General features: G+C 49.2%; 2 protein-coding genes across 2 annotated transcripts; both read left to right on the top strand.

Moving 5' to 3' along the window:
- Nucleotides 1-168: 168 nt before the first annotated feature.
- HOGA1 (4-hydroxy-2-oxoglutarate aldolase 1) lies at nucleotides 169-21362 on the top strand. The gene is made up of 7 exons (XM_077780614.1): nucleotides 169-679; nucleotides 9438-9566; nucleotides 9769-9896; nucleotides 10437-10571; nucleotides 10826-10922; nucleotides 12602-12735; nucleotides 20432-21362. Exons 1-7 carry the CDS (start codon nucleotides 469-471, stop codon nucleotides 20579-20581), a joined length of 984 nt encoding a protein of 327 aa, XP_077636740.1. The 5' UTR covers nucleotides 169-468; the 3' UTR covers nucleotides 20582-21362.
- CUNH10orf62 (chromosome unknown C10orf62 homolog) lies at nucleotides 4285-5516 on the top strand. The gene has a single exon (XM_077780607.1). It carries the CDS (start codon nucleotides 4494-4496, stop codon nucleotides 5187-5189), a length of 696 nt encoding a protein of 231 aa, XP_077636733.1. The 5' UTR covers nucleotides 4285-4493; the 3' UTR covers nucleotides 5190-5516.
- Nucleotides 21363-22159: the final 797 nt, after the last annotated feature.

Genomic DNA, 22159 nt, shown 5'->3' with positions numbered 1-22159 from the left:
CAGCGCGCAGGAGGAGCCTGGCGTTGGTTCAAGGGCCTGGGAGAGCAGCGCTTTACTGGCAGTTTCTCCCCAGTCGCGCCTCCAGCGGGCCGGCGGGCTCAGCCAATCAGCTCCGCCAGGAGCGGAGCGGAAGTTGGTGTTCCTGGCTTTGGGGCTGGGGATTGTGGGAGGAGGGCCCAAGCCCCACTGGAGAAGCCCTTTAGGGTGGGTACCCCAGGAACACCCGCTCTGCCATTGGGACGTTGGGTTGTGGCTTTACTCCAGCTTCTCCCCACAGGGAGAGACCCATGGGGCCTAGAGGCTTGGCCTCTGACCCCGGGGACGCCCAGCCCAGGCCTGCCCCAGCGCAACACTCAGGGGGCAGCAAATTTTTAACTAGACACACTGATCATTAACAGGGTAGGAAGGAGTCCAAACTCAGCCTCACTCAGGGGCAGAGACCAGCTGGGCCTCGGGCCTCTTGCAGAGATGCTGGGCCGTGGAGTCTGGTCTTCCGTGAGGCAGGGGCTGAGCAGGGGCTTGTCCAGAAATGTGGGGGGCTGGGCCTCAGGAGAGGGGAGGAAGATGGACATTGCAGGCCTCTACCCCCCTGTGACCACTCCCTTCACTACCACCGCGGAGGTAGACTATGGGAAACTGGAGGAGAATCTGCACAAGTTGGGTACCTTCCCCTTCCGAGGTAAGTGGGGCCTGTCCTCTCGGGAGACTTGGGGGAGATGTGGATGACCCCAGTCTCCTCAGCCAGTGAGCTGCTCAGAGACAGTTGGGTCCCCTGGTGGTTGTTTTATTACGGGAGAGGAGCAGGGGGCACTGGTCTGGAGTCAGGAGACAGGCTGGAAGCTCCTTGCTGCTTTGCAACTTTGAATCTCACTGCCAAAGTGCTGCCTTAGCCCAGCATTATTGTGGGGATCAAACTAGATAATGGGTATAAAAGTCCTTGTCAACCAGACACTGTGAAGTTGGGAAGGCAGCTGGGGACGTCACATTGCACCTCAGCCTGTGGGCACATCACCCTAAAGGCTGTGTTTGCACACTCGCTTCTGGGCCAAGCCTCCCTTGGCAGAATTCCTGTTCTGGATCCTCTAACTCATGTCTCTCTTTACACATGGATCTCCCCTCTCTGAGGTCCGGGACCAGATGTTTGTGACACTCAACACACAACACAGCCACAAGCACAATAGTTGAAGGAAAGAAGTGGTCAATTCCTCCCATCCTGCCCTGCCCACCCTCATCTATCACCCATGACAAGTGCCTGAGACAGAAATCTCACTAGCCCCATTTCACAGATGGGAAGCTGGGGCTCAGGATGACACAGTCACTTGCCCAAGTTCCCCAGGTCTGACTGCAGGACCATGCTTGGTTTCACTCCACTGGCACTAACCGCTGAATCGCCAGACCAGACTGTTTCAACCAATGAAGTCTGGTTGGCACCAGCTTCGGGGATGGAGAGCTTCTGACTGAGGCAGAGCAGTGGGGAAGAGAGCCCAGATTCAAATCACAGCTCTGCCACTGACTTAGCTTTGAGATAATCTTTCTGAACCCCAGTCTCCCCATCTGACACATGGGAGTAATAAGGCCTACCTCATAGGATGGCTGGGAGAAAAATCCAAGAGAGTGCAAATGAAAGCATGCTATAAATAGTAAAGAGTGATATACCTTAGAAGCTATTGATCCAGTGGTAACAGTTGCTAGAATGACAGCACCATTGGCATTGTGGGCAAAGCTGCTTTATGACAGTGACTGCTGGCCTGACTGAAACCCCATATCAGTGCTGAGGTGATGTGACCCTTCCCTAGGGCACAGTGAATGCCCTGTGTAGGCCCACATTGAGCAGGGACACAAACTCTAAGTAAATTTCTACTTGGGCTCAGCTCACTGGGGCCTGAAAGTCTGGACCGAGGCCTGGGTCTCTTGAAGCAAAGTGAGAAGCTCCTTGAATCTTTTATTTATTAAAACAAAACAAAACAAAACAAAAAACGTTTTTTAAAGTAATCTCTACGCCCAATGTGGAGTTTAAACTCAGGACCCCAAGATCAAGAGTCATATGCTCCACTGACTGAGCCACCCAGGCACCCCTAGCTCCTTGAATCTTAAGAGGAGGGAAGACAAGACTCGTCTTCACTTTCCAGGTTCAAAGACACCCTAGTGCAAGGGGTTGGGGAGGGTGAACATTTGTATCCAGTGTCTGCCTGCTCCCCAGAGAATCCACAGACACCCACAGGCTCTTCTCTGGAGCCTTCCTTTCCTCCTGCCCACTCACCCACTCCTGCAGAGGGCATGGAGGTGCCCAGGAGCACAGGCTGCAGTAGATTTGGCAGGCCGAGGGCCACAGGTGCCTGCTAACCTGTTTCCCATGCAACCCATACAGGCTCCTGCTCCCGCCTCATCTCTCTCTTACCCACACACCGGGGAGGCAGTGGGCTGTGTCAGGTCCTGTCACTGCTCCCAGGACACAGCCAGAGTGCCCGGGAAAGTTGCCGTGAGCAACTTTAGCTGTACAAACAATGTTTCTCTGGCCCTGTCTGGGCCCCCAGGGCTGGCTCTGCGGCCCAACACACAGGGGCAGAGGAGGAAGCCGTCACGTGCCACACTTTCGGGCCTCCTGTTACAAGTTAAAGGTCCTCCAAAGAGGAGGCAGGAACCTACCCTTGATGAATCAGTGAACAGTTAGAGATTCTTCTAGAAGGTATTGCCTCAAACTGTATAGCTCTCTTTATTTATACTTATTTTTGCATTGTTAATTTTTCCTGATTATATGAGTAAAGAGTATCATTCTTAAGTGTAACTAGAGACTAGAGAGTAAAATCGTTGCAGAGGGGCCATTTGGTTCTGAACGCACTCCCACAAACAACCTCAAAGATGAACTTTGAATTGTTATTTCCAAATGAGGTGAGTGGATGACCACAGAGCTACTTCAGCAGGACTAGAGAGATGGTGTCACCCATAATACTGTGAGCTTGTTATCTTATTCCCTTAGTATGCAGACTGTGATATTATTGTATATATTGAAGCCATTACATTGTTAAATAAAATATTTTGTTTAAAAAGAAATCACAATTTAGAGGCTCCTGGCTGGCTCAGTCGGAGGAGCACATGACTCTTGATCTTGGGGTCATGAGTTCAGCCCCACATTGAGTAGAGATTACTAAATATATAAATAAATGCACTTTTTTTAAAAATCACAATTTTTACAACCCTGTTTTGGTATTTCTTCGCTTTAAAAAAGTGAAATATACTGAGGCACCTGGGTGGCTCAGGTGGCTAAGCGTCCGACTTCCGCTCAGGTCATGATTTCACGGTTTGTGGGTTGGAGCCCTGTGTTGGGCTCTGTGCTGACAGCTTGGAACCTGGAGCCTGCTTCAGATTCTCTCTTTCTCTCTCTCTGTGCCTCTGCCCCTTCCCCTCTCCCTCTCTCAAAAAAATGAACACTCAACAAATTTTTTAAATTAAATATATATATTTTTAAATGTGTTAGATGCCTCTGGAAGAAAAATAGAGTGGCCCAGGCCCGTTTCTCCCCCGAGAGGCTCTGATATAACTTCGAATTGTGGGCCAGGCTCTCCATTGTCTGTACCCACAGAGAGCCTGGCCAGGTGGCTCCCCTGCTCACAATCTAAACTGTGCCCAGGGCACAGGGGGTAGGGGGCCAAATCCTGGGTTTGCAGGTGCCTCACTAAGGCAAGAGGTTAACAGCCCCCATCTTGGAGTAGCCCCTGAGATCTGGGGTCTGGTGAAGTCCTCTGTCCTATCTGCTCTGCCTTCTCAACCCACTGCTTGTCTCTCCCGAGTTATAACTTCATGTAATTCTAGAATGAGCTCTTCCCTGGGTCTTTTTCCTTCTTGACTCTGCTTCGTTCAGGTGGTTGGGGCTGCAAATGGGGATGGAATGTACTAAGCTGGCAGCAGGGGTGGACCTTGAATGGAAGGAGACACCTGCATCAGGCAGCCAGGGATGGATGCCAGCCCAGCCAAGGGGGTCCTTCAGCCATGGTCAGTGGCTCCCCGGTGCGGGGGGAGGTGGTGGAGGATAGAGAGGGAGAGAAACCAGAGATTGGAAAATAAGAAGATGGAGTTGCAGAATGGGTCTTAAGGAGAAGACAGAAGGGACTCAGAATTGGAGAAGCTGCTTTTCCACTGACCTTGGGGCTAGCTGTCAGGATGGGAGACAGGACCTGGGCCGCAGGAAATGCCTACCAGGTGGCCTCTTCCCACCCTGCCCCCCACCCCCCCAGCCACCTTCCTCACAATAGGGCTCATTGCTGAGGTAGGAGGGGCATCCTAGGGAGGGTACAGCTGGGACCCTACCTGCCAGCCAGCCTCTGGGAACCCGCCCTTTCAAGCATGAACCACACCATCCGGGCTCCCCCACTCCCAGTGTGCCCTTAGCTCTGCCTGCCTGGCCTAGGGTCCTGGCGGCCTTCTTGGAGCTCATCCAGCAACCATCATGCAAGGTGGTGCTGGGGACTGCCCTCTTACTCGGCGGCGGAGGCCTCATGCTGTGGATTCAGAGGAAAAGGAGAAGGAAGGCATCCCCTGAGCCTGCACAAGACGTGCAGGAGCCACTGGAATGTCACAAAGCAAAGAATGAGAACTGGATTAAATCGCACTTTAGCCGCCTCTCCGAAGAGAAGCTGGCCGCCTGCAGCAGCATGGCCGCCCCACCACCCGAGAGCGGCAGAGGAGAGGCCAGCACCACCTTTCGCGTGGAGACTTTTACCACGAGGCAAGGAGAAGCGGGCACAGCCCTGCGCCGGGAGTCCTTCAGCAGCAAGCAGAGGGTGTCTGGGTCCTCGGTGACCAAAGAGACCCAGAAGGAGTCTGCAAAATCCTCATCCACAGATGAGGCCACGTGGGCCGCTGTGGCTGCCTGTACCAAGGAGATTGACACCATAGGGCAGCGGCTGGCTAACTCCATGCTGCAGCGTGCTACAGTTTACCAGAACTCGGGCCACCTGGAGTCCAGAGACATCAACCAGGAGGAGCTGAAGGCCCTCGAGGAGGTGGAGTTGAAGCTGAAAGGGAATTTCCTCACCCAGCGGGAAACTGCTGTAGCTGGCGCGAACCACACACACACCGTCCATGGCCACGGTCACCATGGCCACCAGGGTCATCCAAGCTACCTGAGCCACCAGAGCCACAGCCTGCCCAACCGCAGCCACCAGACCTACCACCCCTTTGAAGCCACCTAACCACGGATGGAGATGCCCCTTCCCCCCAGCAGGGCTGGCACACAATTGCAGGCCTGTTTTCTCTCCTGTGGTGAGATGCTGCCACCCACATCCCTTCTTCCTGGAGGGAAGGTCCTGGCCCCTTGGAGTCTGTGAGTACGGTCTGCCATGGAGGATGGCCCCCGATGGGAGGGGCGGTGGAAGGAGGTGAAGCAGCTGAGACGGACTCGCAGGCCCCTGAAGACCCCCTGGGAGAAGACAGACTGAGCCAGAGCCCGGGAGCAGCTGAGAGCCCCACACTGATGCCGAACGCCTGGAACTGAGCCAATAAAGCCTTGCATACCCTCACTCTGGGTCTGGGGGCTCTGTGGCCAGCCTCAGGACTGGGCAGGGACATGGGGAAAGGCTTCTTGCTCCCACAGCCCTCTTCGTGTGGGCCTTTATGCTGGGCTGATTCAAGACTCCATAAAAAAAAAAAAAGTCCATAAATCAGCTTCCCCAGGTCCCGGGTTCCAGGGGTGGGATGCCTGCAGGGAGCTCAGCACCTACCCGCCAACCTGCTATTGCCAGGGCAGGAGGAAGCAGCCGGGCGGTGGGTGGTAGGGAGATAGGCAGGCTTTCAGAAGCTCGTAAGCAAGCTCACGGTGTGGGTCTCCTGTCCTGTTTGGTGTCCTCTTCACTCTGCCTCCTGCCTCTCAAGTCGTGTGGCACCCTGCACTACAATGCCCTCCCCCTGCCCACCTGCTTCCCCGGGCCCACCGGGATCTGTGACAGTGCCCCTCACCACCTGCCTACAGAGCTCCTGTGCCCTAGACTCTCCCTTCTTGTTTATGTTCTTACTGCTGGGGCTGCTGCTGATGCTACTACTACTAATTAGTAATATTTCTAGAAGTTCCCTCTTTTTTTTTTTTTTTTTCTTTTTCAGGTTTTAGTCTATGTCATGCTCTGTGTTGTTACAGCACGGCCCCATAAGGCTAGAGGAGGAAGGTTTTGCAGTGTCTCCATTTTGCAAATGAGACATCTGAGGCTCAGAGATGTCATTCGCCTGACGGGGCATAGACAGTACGTGATGTTGCTGGAGATNTGCAGTGTCTCCATTTTGCAAATGAGACATCTGAGGCTCAGAGATGTCATTCGCCTGACGGGGGGGGCATAGACAGTACGTGATGTTGCTGGAGACGGAGCCCAGCTCTGCCCGACTCCAAAGCTCAGAGCCCGAATCCCTGCCCTGTGCTGCCCCTCAGGCCAATGGCCCACTGTCCTCACATGGGTCTCATGCTATCCCTGCCCTCTTCCCACGTGTCCTGACACTCTCTGTGCCCTCCCAAAAGCCTGGGACCCTCTCTGCCTCCTCTTCCTGGGTCCAAAGAAGCCATTTCTGGGGCAAGGGGTGACCCTCCAGTGAGGCAGTTAAAGGAAGGCAGTGAGGCAGTTGAGAAAGGTCAGCATACAGCACTGTCTAACCCCCAGTGACCCCTTTACATAGAAATGTCCCATTTGCATCTATTGTGAACTTACCAGTGTTTCCCAGCCTGTTGGCCTCAAACTGTGGGGAGAAGGTGCCCAGAATCCTTGCAAAGGATGGATAAATCTACAAACACCCTAAATGCTGTCAAGTGATTTTATAGGGCATAATTGGTTGCATTTGAATATTTTTTATTTTTATTTATTTTTAAGATTTTGTTTAAAATTTTATTTTATTTTATTTTAGAGAGAGAGCAAGAGCAGGGGAGAAGGGCAGAGAGAGAGGGAGAGAGAATCTCAGGCAGGCTCCACACTGAGCTGACACAGGGCTCTATCCCATGACCATGGGATCATGACCTGAGCCAAAATCAAGAGCCGGGACGCTCAACCAAGGGAGCCACCCAGGCACCCCTGAAGANTCCACATAACACTCAGTGCTCATCCCCATAAGTGTCCTCCTCTATGCCCATCCCCCCTCCCCCCCAGGCACCCCTATTTTAAGTAATCTTAAAATTAAGAGTCAGGTCTGGGTCAGATGCTCCTTTACAAGAGACAAGGGAAAGGCCACGAGAAATCTTGAGCACAGGGGCCTACTTCCTCTCTGAGAGTGCAAGACCCAGCTGTCTTAACTGTTCAGGGGCCCGGAGAACTGGGCGCCAGAATAAAGGGGGACTTGGGAGTGAGTGAACGCGGCTGAGGAAGTGGCTGGGGCAAGAACCGGCCTGGCCTCCTTCCAGGGCAGTGGGGGCAAGGGGGCAGGGTTGGGGAGGGAGGGAGAGGTCTTTGGCATTTGCATAGAGAGAGTGGTGAAAGCTAGATCTCAGAATCCTTGACCACTAAGTCAGAAGGTGCTGGTCCAGTCCTCTCCAGGGTTGGCAACTCATGAGTGGGGGTGATCCACTCAGAAAGCACTAGCACCATTTGTACCAAGACAGAAGGGGCTCCTGGCCTGATGCGGAGAAATGCATCAAGGAGGCAACACAACAGAAGCCAAAATCTATTTGCCTCAAGGTGCTCCCTACAATATTACCAAGGCAAAACACTGGCGGGGGTGGGGAATGCCAAGTATCCAGCGAGCCATTCTGGCAATCCACTCAGTGGAATCCAATGGTGTAGCGAACAGTATGGAAAAAGGTTTGTGGTGAAAAGTTGACTCTACATCACCCCGTGTCCCCATAAGGATGACTCACGGGAACAGTCTCTCTTGGTCCCAATGCCAGGAAACTCTGTGTTTCTCCAGGGCAGCTGCTTCGCTTTTATCTGGAGTTCTGCATATCTGTCAGCTGATCACATTTCCCTTTTAGCTTGGACTGTCAGGAAGCTCCAAATCAAAATGATAGCCTATCTTTCACAACTGTGAGGCAGGGATTTTGTATTGTGTATCAGTATCGCCCCCAGCTTTCTTCGCATTCCTTTCTCCCAAGTAGTCTCCTATTTATGAATAGTCTCATCGTGTCCTATGCTGTATTGGTCAACTATTTAAGAACTGTGTTTTGAGGATGGAATGGAGTAGAGAGGAGGAAGAAGAGGGAAGAGAGAGTTAAATGAGAAAGGAAATGAGGAAAGGAAAAAGGAAATGAAAAAGGAAAAAAGTGAGAGAGGAAGATGGTTTTACTAACATTCCCTTCAGATTCAAACAGCATCAATTCTTTTGGTCTCCCATGGATTTATATAAAAGGTTTGACACCTTACCTGGTAATGTGAGAAACCTCTCACATGATCAATAAAACAGGAAAATGTGAAATAAAATAATGAGATACTGCTTTTCACCCAGAAAACTGGCAAATACTAATTCTGACAATACCCAGCGCTGACACGGATGAACACTAACAGACTCTTCGATGTGCTGATGGGGTATGAACTGGCTCATGAGAGAGCTGTTTGTGTAAAAAAGCACATATGTGTGACTCAGCAATTCAAACCTAAGGAAACTGTGGAGAAACTCAGGCATGGGCACAGAGGACTATAGAACATGGTTGTCTTAGCATTGTTTGTAATAGCAAAGCTAAGGAAATACTCTGAATGTCCTCAAAGGGAGAATGAAAAGTAAATTGCAGTCTAACTTCAAATGGAATATTCCATAGCAATTAAAATGAATGAATCAGAGCTGTATACTGCTATGGACAAAGCTCACGACATAGTCTTGAGCAAAAATAGCAAAGTGCAGAAGGTTGTATGAGCTTGATTCCATTTCTATACAGTTTAAAATGGCAAAAAATATTATATGTTGTTTATGGTTCCATATGTATGTCTTAAGGGTATAAGACATGAGTGGGAACAATAACACCTGAGTCAGGACGGCTAGAGGAGGAAGAAACACGTGATCGGGTAGGGTTGCCGGGAGTGCTGGATACGCACCTGCGGATTACATTATTATCGATTCTTTTCGATATGAAATATTTCTTTTTTTTAATGTTTTATTTATTTCTAGGAGAGAGAGAGAGACAGCGTGAGCAGGGGAGGGTCAGAGAGAGAGGGAGTCACAGACTGAAACAGGCTCCAGGCTCTGAGCTGGCAGTCAGCACAGAGCCCGACGCGGGGCTCGAACCCACGAACCGCGAGATCATGACCTAAGCGAAAGTCGGACGCTTAACCGACTAAGCCACCCAGGCGCCCCTCGATATGAAATGTTTCTAAAACATTTCATTAACACAAAGAAAAATGGTGTGGACACTGCCAGTGCACCTGGGAAAAACATTCTGCCTGCTTCAAGACAGAGATGGGAAGGAAGTGCACGCAAAGCTATGGTGCTGGGGAGGTAGGGTCCTGGGTGGGTGTAACACCAACGCCCTTGTTGTTCATCAGGCTTCGTGGTCCAGGGCTCCAATGGCGAGTTCCCCTTCCTGACCAGCAGCGAGAGGCTGGAGGTGGTGAGCCGCGTCCGCCAGGCCATGCCCAAGGACAAACTGCTGCTAGCTGGCTCTGGCTGCGAGTGTGAGGCCACAATGCTCTGGGCCCCATGGGTGCTTGGGGGTGCCTGGGGTGGGGAGCCAGGCTCCTTGGCCCTGGGGCTGGTTCAGTCTACTGGTTCCTTCCCTCCTGCCCCCCTTGCTTGCCCCAGGGCTAGTCCCGCCCTTCTGCCTCCTGCTCTCACCCTCCATGGCCTGTAGGGAAGACTCCCTCTTTCCCTCTGCAGCCACTCAGGCCACGGTGGAGATGACCGTGAGCATGGCCCAGGTTGGGGCTGATGCCGCCATCGTGGTGACCCCTTGCTATTACCGTGGCCGCATGAACAGCGCTGCCCTCATTCACCACTACACCAAGGTAGGGTGGTGAGGGGTGGGCATGGGTTTGGGGCCTGTGACCAAGGAGAGGCTGGATGAGGAGAGGAGACAGAGAAGCTAGGGGCCAAGGGGTGAGCCTACTTCCCATGAATGGCAGCTGTGGGAATGGGGAGGGATGCCATCATCTGGCCCTGCCACTCTGTCGCTGTTTCCTCCCCTCTCAGATGGGCAGAATGATGGTGTCTTCCTCACAGGGTTGTTGTGAGGGCTAAGTTCCATCAAAATATAGAGCACTGAGTGTTATGTGGAAACTAATTTGACAATAAACTATTTGTAAAAAAATATATATAGAGAGCACTGAGAACTGAGCTTGGTGCATAGAAAGCACCCATGAGATATTACTCATTAATTGCTTGTAAGTAGGGCACATGGCACTGTGACTTCTCATCTAGGAGCTAGGCCTGTCCAGGTGGCCTCGTAGTGATGCAGGCCCGGAGCTGGTGGGGTGGGGTGGGGTGGGGGGTTCTGCTGGCCTGGGGCAGCTGCCCTCTACCTCCCACCTCTTCTCTGCCTCTCGCAGGTCGCTGACCTCTCCCCGATTCCTGTGGTGCTCTACAGTGTCCCAGCCAACACGGGCCTGGACCTGCCTGTGGATGCGGTGGTCACTCTCTCCCAGCACCCAAACATCGTGGGCATCAAGGACAGTGGTGGTGATGTGAGTGGCAGCAGCTCCTGGCTGGGGCTCCTTCCTCTTCTCCTGTGCTAGCAACTTCGGGACAGCTCTGGGGCCCACTTCAGTCCTGGGCTCCTGTTTGCGTTCTTTCCACCGTGTGGGTTCTCTGGGGCCTTGGCCGAGGTCTGGGGCGGCTCTCTGGGGGCTGGGCTCTCCTTCTCCTACCCTCGCTCAGTGCCCAATTCGGTCGGTGTTGAGGCTCTGGGAGCAGCTCTCACCCGGGTTTGCCGTTACAGGTGACCAGGATGGGGCTGATTGTTCACAAGACCAGGAGGCAGGATTTCCAGGTGTTGGCTGGATCGGCTGGCTTCCTGCTGGCCAGCTATGCCGTGGGTAGGCCTCCCGCTGCTCTCACACTGTCATGGGTGGTACACCTGGGACCCATGCCCCTCCCACCCCCCACCACTCTGGGTGTGCCAGGAGAGACCATGCAGGCTGGGTCTGGGTCCTTTGCCAGCTTATCTGCTCGGAAACCTCAGAAGTCTGGCTCACTGCTTACTTGTCTGAATACTGGGGGCTCACAAGTGACCTTCTTGGGCAGGAGAGGGTGGCTCTGCACCATCCTTGGTCTGTAGCAGGGATGCCTGCAGTTTGTTCTAGGCCCTGAGCTCAGTGCTTAGGTAACAAATTTCGCTCCTCTGATCTCACAGTAAATCATTCTCAGAGGACACAGGCCTTAGGGCCTTTTCCTCTGGTCCGGGAGTCTGTTTTCCTCTCACCTGGGTGCTAGGCGGGAAGGAATCGTCAGACCTGTAGGGTTGGGCCAGGTACCTTCAGGTGCCTCATTCTGTTCCAGTTCAGGATCCGGGGAATGTCACCATTGAATCAACTGCACTGGTCTGTTGTGGGTCAAGGTGCTTGGGTTCTAGTTGCTTTCAAGCCCTCAAAGGGGAGGAGAGGAAGCATCTGCTCCCTTTGGCTGAAGCCCCAGCAAGTACAGATCTGAGTTACTTTTCTGGTGCTGCAGGGGGCAATGCCGGTGCCTTTTCTCTTTTCTCCACAGACTTTGGCTTATTGTCTAGGACCTTGCACGTCTCTCCTCTGCCATGTCACTATCTCTAAAGTGAAAGGGCAGAAAAGGGGACCCATGGAAACCTCGTTCCTGAGGGGGGTAGCTGGAAAGAACACAGGCTCTGGAGGCCAGGGGATGTGAGTTGGAATCTCAGCTCTGCCATTTATGGAGTACCACCTGGCAAGATATTCAACCTCTCTGGGCCTGAACTTCTTCTACCCTGTAAAGCAGGGAGGTGTCGTGAGAATTTGAGAGCACTGGCTCTGTGTCTGCCTAGTGCCTGGCACAGAGTGGGAATCAGTAAATGGCAGCTATAGAAGCTCATTCCAAATTTCCCACTCTCCAGTCTTGAGGCCATTGTGCTTAGGGTCACTCGTAACTAGACTTAGAATCATGTCACAGGCTGGAAGAGTGGCAGGGCCTCCTGAGATCACGGCCAGCCTGTTTTCATTGCCCAGATGAGAACAAAGAAGACTGGGGGAGGTCTTTGACTTGTGCAAGTTCATGCAACCAAAGGGAGGAAATGCCCAGTCTCCTGACTGTGTCCAGAGCTCTTTCCATTGGCCCCCACCCCCAGCGCTGTCCCGGGCTGAATTCACTGGGGGGAGTAAGATTTCAGAAGGGCAAAGGCTTCCCATCCACTCCACCCCCTTCCCGTACTGATGAGTCAGGGGGCTATTAGAGGATCATGGAGGTGTCAAGTGGCAGGTGGGACTTTACTCTGGAAGATGTGTTGAGAGGGAGTGTGTGTGCAGGGAAGGAACTGTCCTCAAGTTAGCTTTCAGGTGCTGTTCCCTGACCTTCAGCCTGTGGGATTCTACTTCAAATATGCTGGCAGCTTTTCTCTCTGGAACTCTGTACTCTGTGGATTCACCAAGCATGCCTTCAACATGGCCAGCCAGTAGCACAGAAATCCACATCCTCTCCCCCCAAAATAAGGGTCAGAAATTGTCTATGAGAAGAGGCTCTGGCTGACGTTCTGCATCTAACTCTGGGGCAGGAGCTGTGGGGGGCGTGTGCGCCCTGGCCAATGTCCTGGGGGCCCAGGTGTGCCAGCTGGAGCGACTCTGCCTCACAGGGCAATGGGAAGATGCCCAGAAGCTGCAGCACCGCCTCATCGAGCCAAACACTGCGGTGAGTTCCCAGCCAGTGGCCCCCAGGCACACGGGGGTGTCTGTGTCCTCACTGGAGCAGGAGCCAAGGCAGGCATAGGGGTCCCCACTCAGCCTCTTCCCTTTTAGAATGTCCTTTCAGAGAACAGCCCAGTGTGGGAACTCCTTGTGCCTCTCCAGAAAATCAGACAAAGTTGAGCCCTGTTGGTTGCATTGGAATTCATCTAGGGAGCTAGTTAAAATTCTAATCCTCTAGGCCCACGAATAAGCCTTGAGACAAACATCTTGGCTGATTGTGGTGACATAAGTAATCCTGGGACCTTGCTTAGAGACGCACTGCCTAGAAAGAGTGAACCGTGGGCCTTCCCTTCAGCTTTATAAGGGGCTCGATCCTGGAAAATAGAATGATTGGGAGTAAAGGAGTTGGAAGGCTGGAGGTGTCCAGAGCCTGGATTTCCCAGGAGAGTTTTGTCTTCAAATAATCTATTCTGGGGCACCTGGGGGGCTCAGTCAGTTAAGCATCCGATTCTTGATTTCAGCTCAGGTCATGATCTCATGCTTTGTGAGTTTAAGCCCCACATCAAGCCCTGTGCTGACAGCACAGGGACTGCTTGGGATTCTCTCTCTCCCTCTCTTTCTCTGGCCCTCCCCTGCTTACACTTGCTCATGCTCTCACTCTCTTTCTCTGTCTCTCCAAATAAATACATAAACGTTATTTCAAAAATCTGTTCTGGGGGCACCTGGGTGGCTGAGTTGGTTGGGTGTCCGACTTCGGCTCGGGTCATGATCTCGCAGTTTGTGGGTTCAAGCCCTGCGTTGGGCTCTGTGCTGACAGCTAGCTCAGAGCCTGGAGCCTGTTTCAGATTCTGTGTTTCCCTTTCTCTCTGACCCTCCCTTGCTCATGCTGTCTGTCTCTCTTTCTCTCAGAAATAAATAAAACATTAAAAAAATTATATCTATTCTGCACTCAGATGCTGTACCCCAATTCCATATTGGGCAAGTCAAGGAGAAGGGCCAAGATGGAGTGCCAGTCAGGTGCCAGGCAGTGCTGTGCAGAGCCCTACTGGAGTCTGAGGCAGGGAAAACCTGTGTTCCTATAGACATACTTATATGTATATTTTAAATTAAATTTTTAATTTTGAGATAACTGTAGATTCGGATAAAGTTGTAAGAAATAATACAGAGAGAGTCCATGTACCTGGTCTGTAGTTTCCCTCAATGGGAACATCTTAGAAAATTAACCTACAATATCACAACCAGGATTTTGACACTGATATAGTCAAGATACAGAATATTTTTATCACCAGAAGCATCCCTCATGTTATGTTTTTATGGCTACATCTACTCACCTCCTCCCTCTACCTTGTCCTTAACTCCTGGCAACCACAAACACGTTCACCGTTTTTTATAATTTTGTCAGTTCAAGACTTTTATGTGAATGGAATCAGAGTATATAACCTTTCTAAAAAAATGTTTATTTTTGAGAGAGAGCATAATGGGGGAGGGGCAGAGAGAGGGAGACAGACTACCAAGCAGCCTCTAAGCTGTCAGCTCAAACCCATAAACCACAAGATCATGAGCTGAGCTGAAGTTGGATGCTTAACCGACTGAGCTACCCAGGCGTCCCAGAGTATATAACCATTTGAAATTGGCTTTGTTTCATGCAGCATAATTCTCTGCAGACTCAAAGCTGTTGTATGTGGCAATAGCCCAAAAGCTGTTGCATGTGGCAATAACCCATTCCTTTTTATTGATGAATAGTGTTTCATGGTATGGCCACACCACAGCTTATGTAACCATAAGGACACTTGTTGAAGGACAGCTAGATTGTTTCTAGTTTGGGGCAATTATTTTTTTAAATTATTTTTTAATGTTTATTTTTTTATTTAAAAATTTTTTAATGTTTATTATTTTTGAGAGTGGGAGAGACAGAGCATGACTAGGGGAGGGGCAGAGAGAGAACCAGACACTGAATCAGGCTCCAGGCTCTGAGTCGTCAGCACAGAGTCCAACGCGGGGCTCGAATCACAACTGTGAGATGATGACCTGAGCTGAAGTCAGACACTAAACCGTCTAAGCCACCCAGGTGTACCAGTTTGGGGCTATTAAAAGCTGCTATGAACATTCATGTACAAGCTTTTGCATGACCATAAATTTTCAATTTTTCTGGGATAAATACACAGTTGATAGGTCATATGATGATTGCATGTTTAGTGTTTTAAGAAACCTCCAAACTGTTTTTCAGAGTGACAATGCCACTTTACGTTAATATCAATGTAAATATACGACTGACTCATTTTCTCTGCATCCTTACCAGCTTTAGGCATTGTGACTACTGTTTATTTTAGCCATCCTGATAGGTGTGTTGTAACATTTCATTGTTTCATTGTGTTTTTAATTTGCATTTCTCTGATAGCTAATGTCATTGAACATCTTTTCATGTATTTATTTGCCATCTCTATATCTTTTTTTTTACCACCTTGCCATCTGTATATCTTCTTTAAAAATGTTTTTTCAGTGTTTATTTATTTTTGAGAGAGAGAGAGACAGAGCACAAGCAGAGGAGAGGCATAGAGAGGAGACACAATCTGAAGCAGGCCCCAGGCTCTGAGCTGTCAGCATAGAGCCTGACGTGGGGCTCGAACTCACAAACTGTGAGATCATGACCTGACCTGGAGTTGGACACTTAACCGACTGAGCCACCCAGGTGCCCCTATGTCTTCTTAAATTAAATGTCTGTTTATGTCTCTTGCCTATTTTATGATTGGATTTTTTTTTAACTGTTGAGTTTTGGAAGTTCTTTGTATCTTTAAGATACCAGTCCTCTGTGAGGTATGTGGTTTGCAAATATTTTCTCTGAGTTAGTAGCTTATCTTCTCATTCTTTTTTTTAAGTTTATTTATATTAATATTTATATTTATATTTAGAGAGAGAGACAGAGGATCCCAAGCAGGCCGTGCACTGTCAACACAGAGCCTGACGTAGGGCTCAAACTCACGAACCATGAGATCATGACCTGAACCAAAATCAAGAGTCAGAGACGCTTAACTACCTGAGCACCCATGCACTCCTTGTCATTCTCTTAACAGGTTTTTTGCAGAACAAAAGTTTTTAATTTTGATGAAATCCAGCCTATCAATATTTTTATTTGTATTTATGTTTTCAATGTCAACACTTTTCCTAGCACTAGATGGTGAAGCTTTTCTCCTTTATTTTTTCTAAGAGTTTTAGTTTTATAGGTCCATGACCCATTTTGAGTTAATTTTTGTATGAAGTGTGAGACTTAGGTGGAGGTTTATTTTATTTTATTTTATTCTTTTTTTTTTTTTTCGCTTCTGGATATCCACTTGCTCCAATACCATTCATTGAAAAGATCATCTTTCTTCCACTGAATTACTTCTACACCTTTGTCAGAATTCAGTTGGGCATATTTGTGTGGGTCTCTTTCTGGGTTCTCTGTCACTTCTATTATCTATGTGTCTATCCCTCTGCAAAACCATACAAAATTATTCTAAAGTTTATTTGGAAAGGCAAAGGAATTAAACTAGCTAAAACAGTTTTGGGAAAATAATAAAATGGGAAGAATTAGTCCCATTCTGATTTTAAGATTTAAAAAAATCTGTTATTTTATGTTTATTTTTGAGAGAGAGAAAGAGAGTCAGGGTGTGAGCAGGGGAAGGGCAGAGAGAGAAAGGGAGACTCAGGATAGGAAGCAGGCTCTGAGCTGTCAGCACAGAGCTTGATGTGAGGCTTTAACCCACGAACCATGAGATTATGATATGAGCTGAAGTCAGATGCTTAACCAACTGAGCCACTTGGGCACCCCTGATTTTAAGATTTATTATATACCTACATGGGATGCCCAGGTGGCTTAGTCAGTTGGGCATCTGACTTCTGCTCAGGTCATGATCTCACACTTTGTGAGTTTTAGCCCCACATTGGGCTCTGTGCTGACAGCTCAGAGCCTGGAGCCTGCTTCAGATTCTGTGTCTCCCTCTCTCTGCCCCTCTCTCACTTGTGTGTGCTCTCTCTCTCTCAAAGATAAACATAAAAATTTTTTTTAAAGATTTATTATACACCTACAGTAATCAAGTCTGTGTGGTATTGCAGAGGTATTTTGTCAGATGCTTTTTCTTCATTGATTGATATGATCATGTGATTGCTTTTCCTCTTTAACCTGCTGATATGGTAAGTTACATGGATAATTTTCTGTTACTGAACCAGACTTGCATTCCTGGAATAAACCCCATGTAGTCATGGTGTGTAACTTGTTCATATATTATTGAGTTACACTTGCTAATTCTTAGTTGAAGATTTTTCTATCTATTCATAGGAGATATTGGTATGTAGTCCCCTCCCCCCCCTTTTTCTTTGGTACTACCTTTGTCTGATTTCGGTATCAGGGTAATAACAGCTTCATCAGTTGACTGGGAAGTATTCCCTCCTTTTATTTTCTGGAAGATACTTTGTAGAACTGGTGTTAAATCTTCTTTAAACATTTTTTAGAATTCTTTAGTGAGGCCATCTGGACCTGGAGATTTCTTTTGGGGGGAGGGTTTTTAAAACTACATCTCTGCTGTTGGCCTTCACTGACCCCTCACTGACTGGAAGGGGTAGGAATGCTTCCTTACTGCTTCCCACGTGGCCTCCACTGGCATTACAAATATGGGGGGGGGTGGTCCTTAAGTGTGGGCAGAGGTGTGAAAAGTTCTGACTTTCCTCCCTGGGCCTTTGCTGAGACCATCCATTGTGGAGGGGGTAGATGGGTAGGGGGAGAAGTTCTGGCTCCTAATTCAACCTTTGCTGGCCTGGGTAGGGGTAGGGCCACAGTTTTTTGGGGTGCTTGGCTGGAGGAGAGTGGTGATTACCTAAAGTTTTCCATCTTGCTGTGCTCCTTCCTGGTCCTTGGCTTAAGTGAACAGGCTTTTGGGGGGCCTTTTATTATCTGTACCCACTGAATGCATTTCCGCGTCTCTGATTGTTTCAGCTTCAAGTGGAGGCCAGGGAAATCACTGCTGTGTTCCTTGGATCCTGAGGTCCCTAGTTCATCTTCTTTCTCTCTTCCTTTTGGAGTCTCATGTTTGTTTTTATATAATGTCCAAGGGTTTTTTAGTTATATCTGTTGGGAGGAATAAGGCAAAGTACATTTGTTTCCTCTTCCTGAAAGTGGAAACTCTAAGTTTCTTTCTTTCTTTCTTTCTTTCTTTCTTTCTTTCTTTCTTTCTTTCTTTCTTTCCTTTCCTTTCCTTTCCTTTCCTTTCTTTTCCTTCCTTCCTTCCTTCCTTCCTTCCTTCCTTCCTTCCTTCCTTCCTTTTCTCCAACCCTGAGATCAAGAGTTGTAAGCTCAGAACCAGCCCTCTAAGTATTTTTCTAAATGGTAACCCCCCACCAAATAGAACATTAAACTATCTGAAAAAAAAATTGAAAAATTAAAAAGTAGGTATATTAAAACAGCATTCTTCTAGTTTTAAGTATTTTATCTATATCAAAAACATAATTTATGGTAATTTTGCTTTCCTGGCTTGAATGGGAACAACCGCATCAAAAATTTGTTTTTCTGCATCTACTTCTAGAAAAAAAAAAAAATGAACCAATAAAAACTGCACAACCCGTGTAGAGGGGCACATGCTTACTTTTGCCTCAGGTTATATATAGCAGGGCATGGGTCTGTTGGATCGGTCTTTATTTAAAACATTGACACTTTGTTCATTTATGGATTTTTTGCTTTGATTTTGATTATTAAAAAAAAGGTCACTAAATATTACTTACCTTGATGACCGATTTTTCTGGCATCCCCTTAAGTTTTGCATCTGAGCTGGTAGTCCCAGGCTAAGCAGGTAATGTTCTGTTTGGGTAAAGTGGTGGGTGGGCTCTAGATCTCCCTCAGAGCTTAGAGCTTTACCTCCGAGGGGCAGATTAACTCAGATTAAGAGAAAGGACAGCTGAGAAGGCAAGCACGAGTCTCCTGGATGCGAAGGTCCTCCTGGGGTGGGATACTCTATTCGTAGGACAGAAGAACTGCAGCAGCGAGGGCCTCTCGGCTCAGCCCCGTCAGGGCACATACTGTCCTGTATGTGCTGGACATGCCACTGGGGTGGGACCTCTGCTCTCCACGCCCACCCACCGGCAGGAGAGACGGGCCCAGAAGCTGCATTCCACCAGAACAGGAAAAGGGGTAACTTTACGTCTCCTGGGACCTGGTCTTAGAGTGGTATTTTGCTCGTGTGATTCTTGTGACATGGGGTCGGTGTTGTCATCTCCCTCATTTCGCTGATGAAGCAGTGGGCTGACCCTTGGGAAGAGAGGGTGCGTGCTGCCCTCCTAGCTCTCTGCACGCCTTCCTGCCTTACTCTTCACTCTGTGCCTCTTCCTGTGCCAGCTCCGGGCACATGCTCAGGAATGCCTGGAACCCCTTTCTGGTGCCTGGGCTGTGGGCTCAGCCACCCCAGGAGCAGCTTGATGTCACCCTATTGCCCTGCTCGAACACAATGTCCTTCCTCCACCTTCCCTCCCAGCCGGCCTCTTGCCCTGGCTATATTTAGGACTTTCCATGCTCTTTACCACCAAAGCTTTCCATTCTTTCTGTGGATCTGAGGAGGGGGCAACTCCAAGATCTTGCACACCTGTGGCGGAAGAACGCTTTGCTCTAGGTCCTTCTTGTTTCTGTCCTCTCCCGTAGCTCTTCCCCACCCCACTCAGGTTGTGGGTGAAAAGCCCGGGTTATTAGAACATCATGGCTGAGGCCAGGCTTAGGAGGAGGGTGGCTTGTCCCTCATTCCAATAAAAAATTCTCTGGCATCTAGTGGTAAATAGTTATCAGTCAGTCACTCATCAGTGGCTCTCAAATTCTTCCCCCCACGCCACCCCTTTGATTATTTTACCCTTCATGAAGCCCATCCTTCTAAGGTTTTATCTTCCCTCCAAACAAAACTTTATTAAGTAATGATTACATTCTTAGTTTTGGGGTAGTCAAAGATTCTTCTAACACTTCTGATCAGTAGGAAATAACCAGTTGCTATGCCAAAAGCAAAGAAACTTGATACTTCATTTTCTTTAAGACCCCATGCATGGTTTTAAGTTATGACAATAGCTTTAGGTCCCTCACGACAATGGATAACACTTGAGAGATCATGTCATTCAGCCCCTCATTTATTTTTAGACAGAACTTGCTCAGATATAGTAAGTTCGTAATACAAGGTTACACAGCGAAACTTCTCAAGGCGACTGATGCGTTTTTCAGAGTTGCAGTTGGTGAGGCACTATGGGTGGGTGGGGGTCCCTGCTGCAGGGCCAAAGTCTGGACTATGCCTAAGGTTATCACAGACCTTTCCCCTTCCCAACTGCCTGGGCACCCCAGGCCTGGGAACTGGGCTGCAGAGCTGTGGTGGTCTAGTGCCCAGACCCACAGCACTGCTATCCTCTTGCATCCCAGCTTGACGACCACTTTTCTCCCCAATCGGGTGGATCTTCCTCCTAAAACTAAAGGAGGTGACTTCCTTCCTTCATCTGAGTTTCTGGCATCATGTTCTCTACTGCTGACCTGCCTTCTGGTCTCTCAATCTGAATTTCCAATCTACCCTGGTGTCACAGATTTGGTAAAGTTACTTTACAAGGCGGGGAGGGGGGAACCCTAACTTTCTGGGAGTGACACACATCTGGATCCCAGACGTGCGTGTGCAGGGGTTCCCCAGTTTCTCCTAACAGGCCCTGCCTCACAGGTGACCCGGCGCTTTGGGATCCCCGGGCTGAAGAAGACCATGGACTGGTTCGGCTACTACGGAGGTCCCTGCCGCGCCCCCTTACAGGAGCTGAGCCCCGCGGACGAGGAGGCGCTGCGTACTGATTTCACCAGTAATGGCTGGCTCTGAGAGAGAGGAGGGGGCGTGCCTGGCCCGAGCCCATCTCAGCTTCCCTCCCTGTACCCGGAGCTGAAGAGGCACATGGGCCTGTTCCCCCACTTCGGCCTTCCAGGTAGCCTCTCGCCAGGCTCTGCTGTGCACGCCCACCTCCTGCTCTCATAGTCCTTTGACTGCTGGCATTTGTGTCCTAAACTCTGGCTCTTTAGAGACCTCCAGTCTGGGAAGGAGCAAGTGCTGTCCTGTGCCCCAGGACATGTGGCCAGGAGCCAGAGGGGAAGAACAGGAGGGCAACCAGGCACAAGTTAGGTCATGTGTTTTATGGATGGGAAGACCACTGAGACTCGGGGGTACACACCTGAGCCCAGCATATGTGGCGCAGAGCCAGGGCTATTCCTAAGAACCCAAGTTCTGACTCCTTCCAGGGAAAGTGGGAGGTTAGGAAACCTGATCTGAAAAGCGTCACTAGCCTTTGGAAGCCCCTCCCCACCCCATCTGCATTCCAGACACAGTGCCCTTTCCTAAATCCATTTTGATCACCTCATATTCTTATCTCTAGCCTTGATCTTAACCAGAGAGAGCACAGAATCAGCCCAGTGGCTTGCCAGAATTGGTAAATAATGACACCTAGTGGATAAATGTTACATTCTAGGAGACTTCTAGCTAACCTAAGTCTGAAACATTAAGGAAGGAGACTAGGCCTGAGACCTGGCCATTCTCTTGCCTGTAGGCACTCTTCTTTTATTGTTAAAAATAATATTTTGTTCTTGCAATAAAGTTGAATAAAACAGTGTGGCTGTGTATAAACTGATACTTCACTGCTATGTACGTCTTAAGTTTCCTGCCTAGATATCAAGAACCTTCCTAGAGGCAATTTAACTTTGTTTATTTTGGGGGGCGGGTAGGAACAAAGAGAGAAGGGGACAGAGGATCTGAAGCAGGCTCTGTGGTGACAGCAGAGAGCCAGATGTGGAGCTTTAACTCAGAAACCTGAGTGGAAGTGGGCCACTTAACTGACTGGGCCACCCAGGCACCCTGAGGCAATTCAGTTTTCAAGGCCTTCTCTGCTTTGAGAGAGGCCCTAACAATACTTGGCAAACATAGGTATTAGATTAGTGGTGGCCTAGGGGAAAGGCTTAGTTGAAGTTTTGAGTGGGAGATAGGAGGCAAAAAGCTTCAATTAAGATAATTAGAAACACATAGCACATTAATAAAAAAGGTTGTTTTCTCTAGAAATGTTTAACTTAACCTTATTTAGTGATACTTGACTAGTGGCAGTAAACCAGGGATGGATTTAAAAAAAAATTACTCTGGCTAAAAAGAAAGGTAAACAGATTCTTGTTTAGGACAAAGGCTAGAGGAGAGAGTATAAAAGGTTTCAATCTTCAACTCAAATTGGGCATCTGGATGATACTGAGGCTTGGGGCTTAGCACCTGGGCTCTTCTCACAGGCAATGTCTGGATGAGAAGATCTGGGCTCAGAAAAGAATCTAGCTTCAGGAAGGGGACAAAAAGTTAGGGCTCGGGAGACTGGCTAGTACACTGGTAAGGCACTCCACCTCTGGGCTTAAATTAAGCAGGCCTGGGTTT

Source organism: Crocuta crocuta, unplaced genomic scaffold, assembly GCF_008692635.1.
Source record: "Crocuta crocuta isolate KB4526 unplaced genomic scaffold, BGI_CrCroc_1.0 scaffold170, whole genome shotgun sequence".
NCBI classification, from domain to species: Eukaryota; Metazoa; Chordata; class Mammalia; order Carnivora; family Hyaenidae; genus Crocuta; species Crocuta crocuta.
Note: the sequence above shows the minus strand (reverse complement) of the source record. Positions and strands in the feature narration are given on the sequence as shown.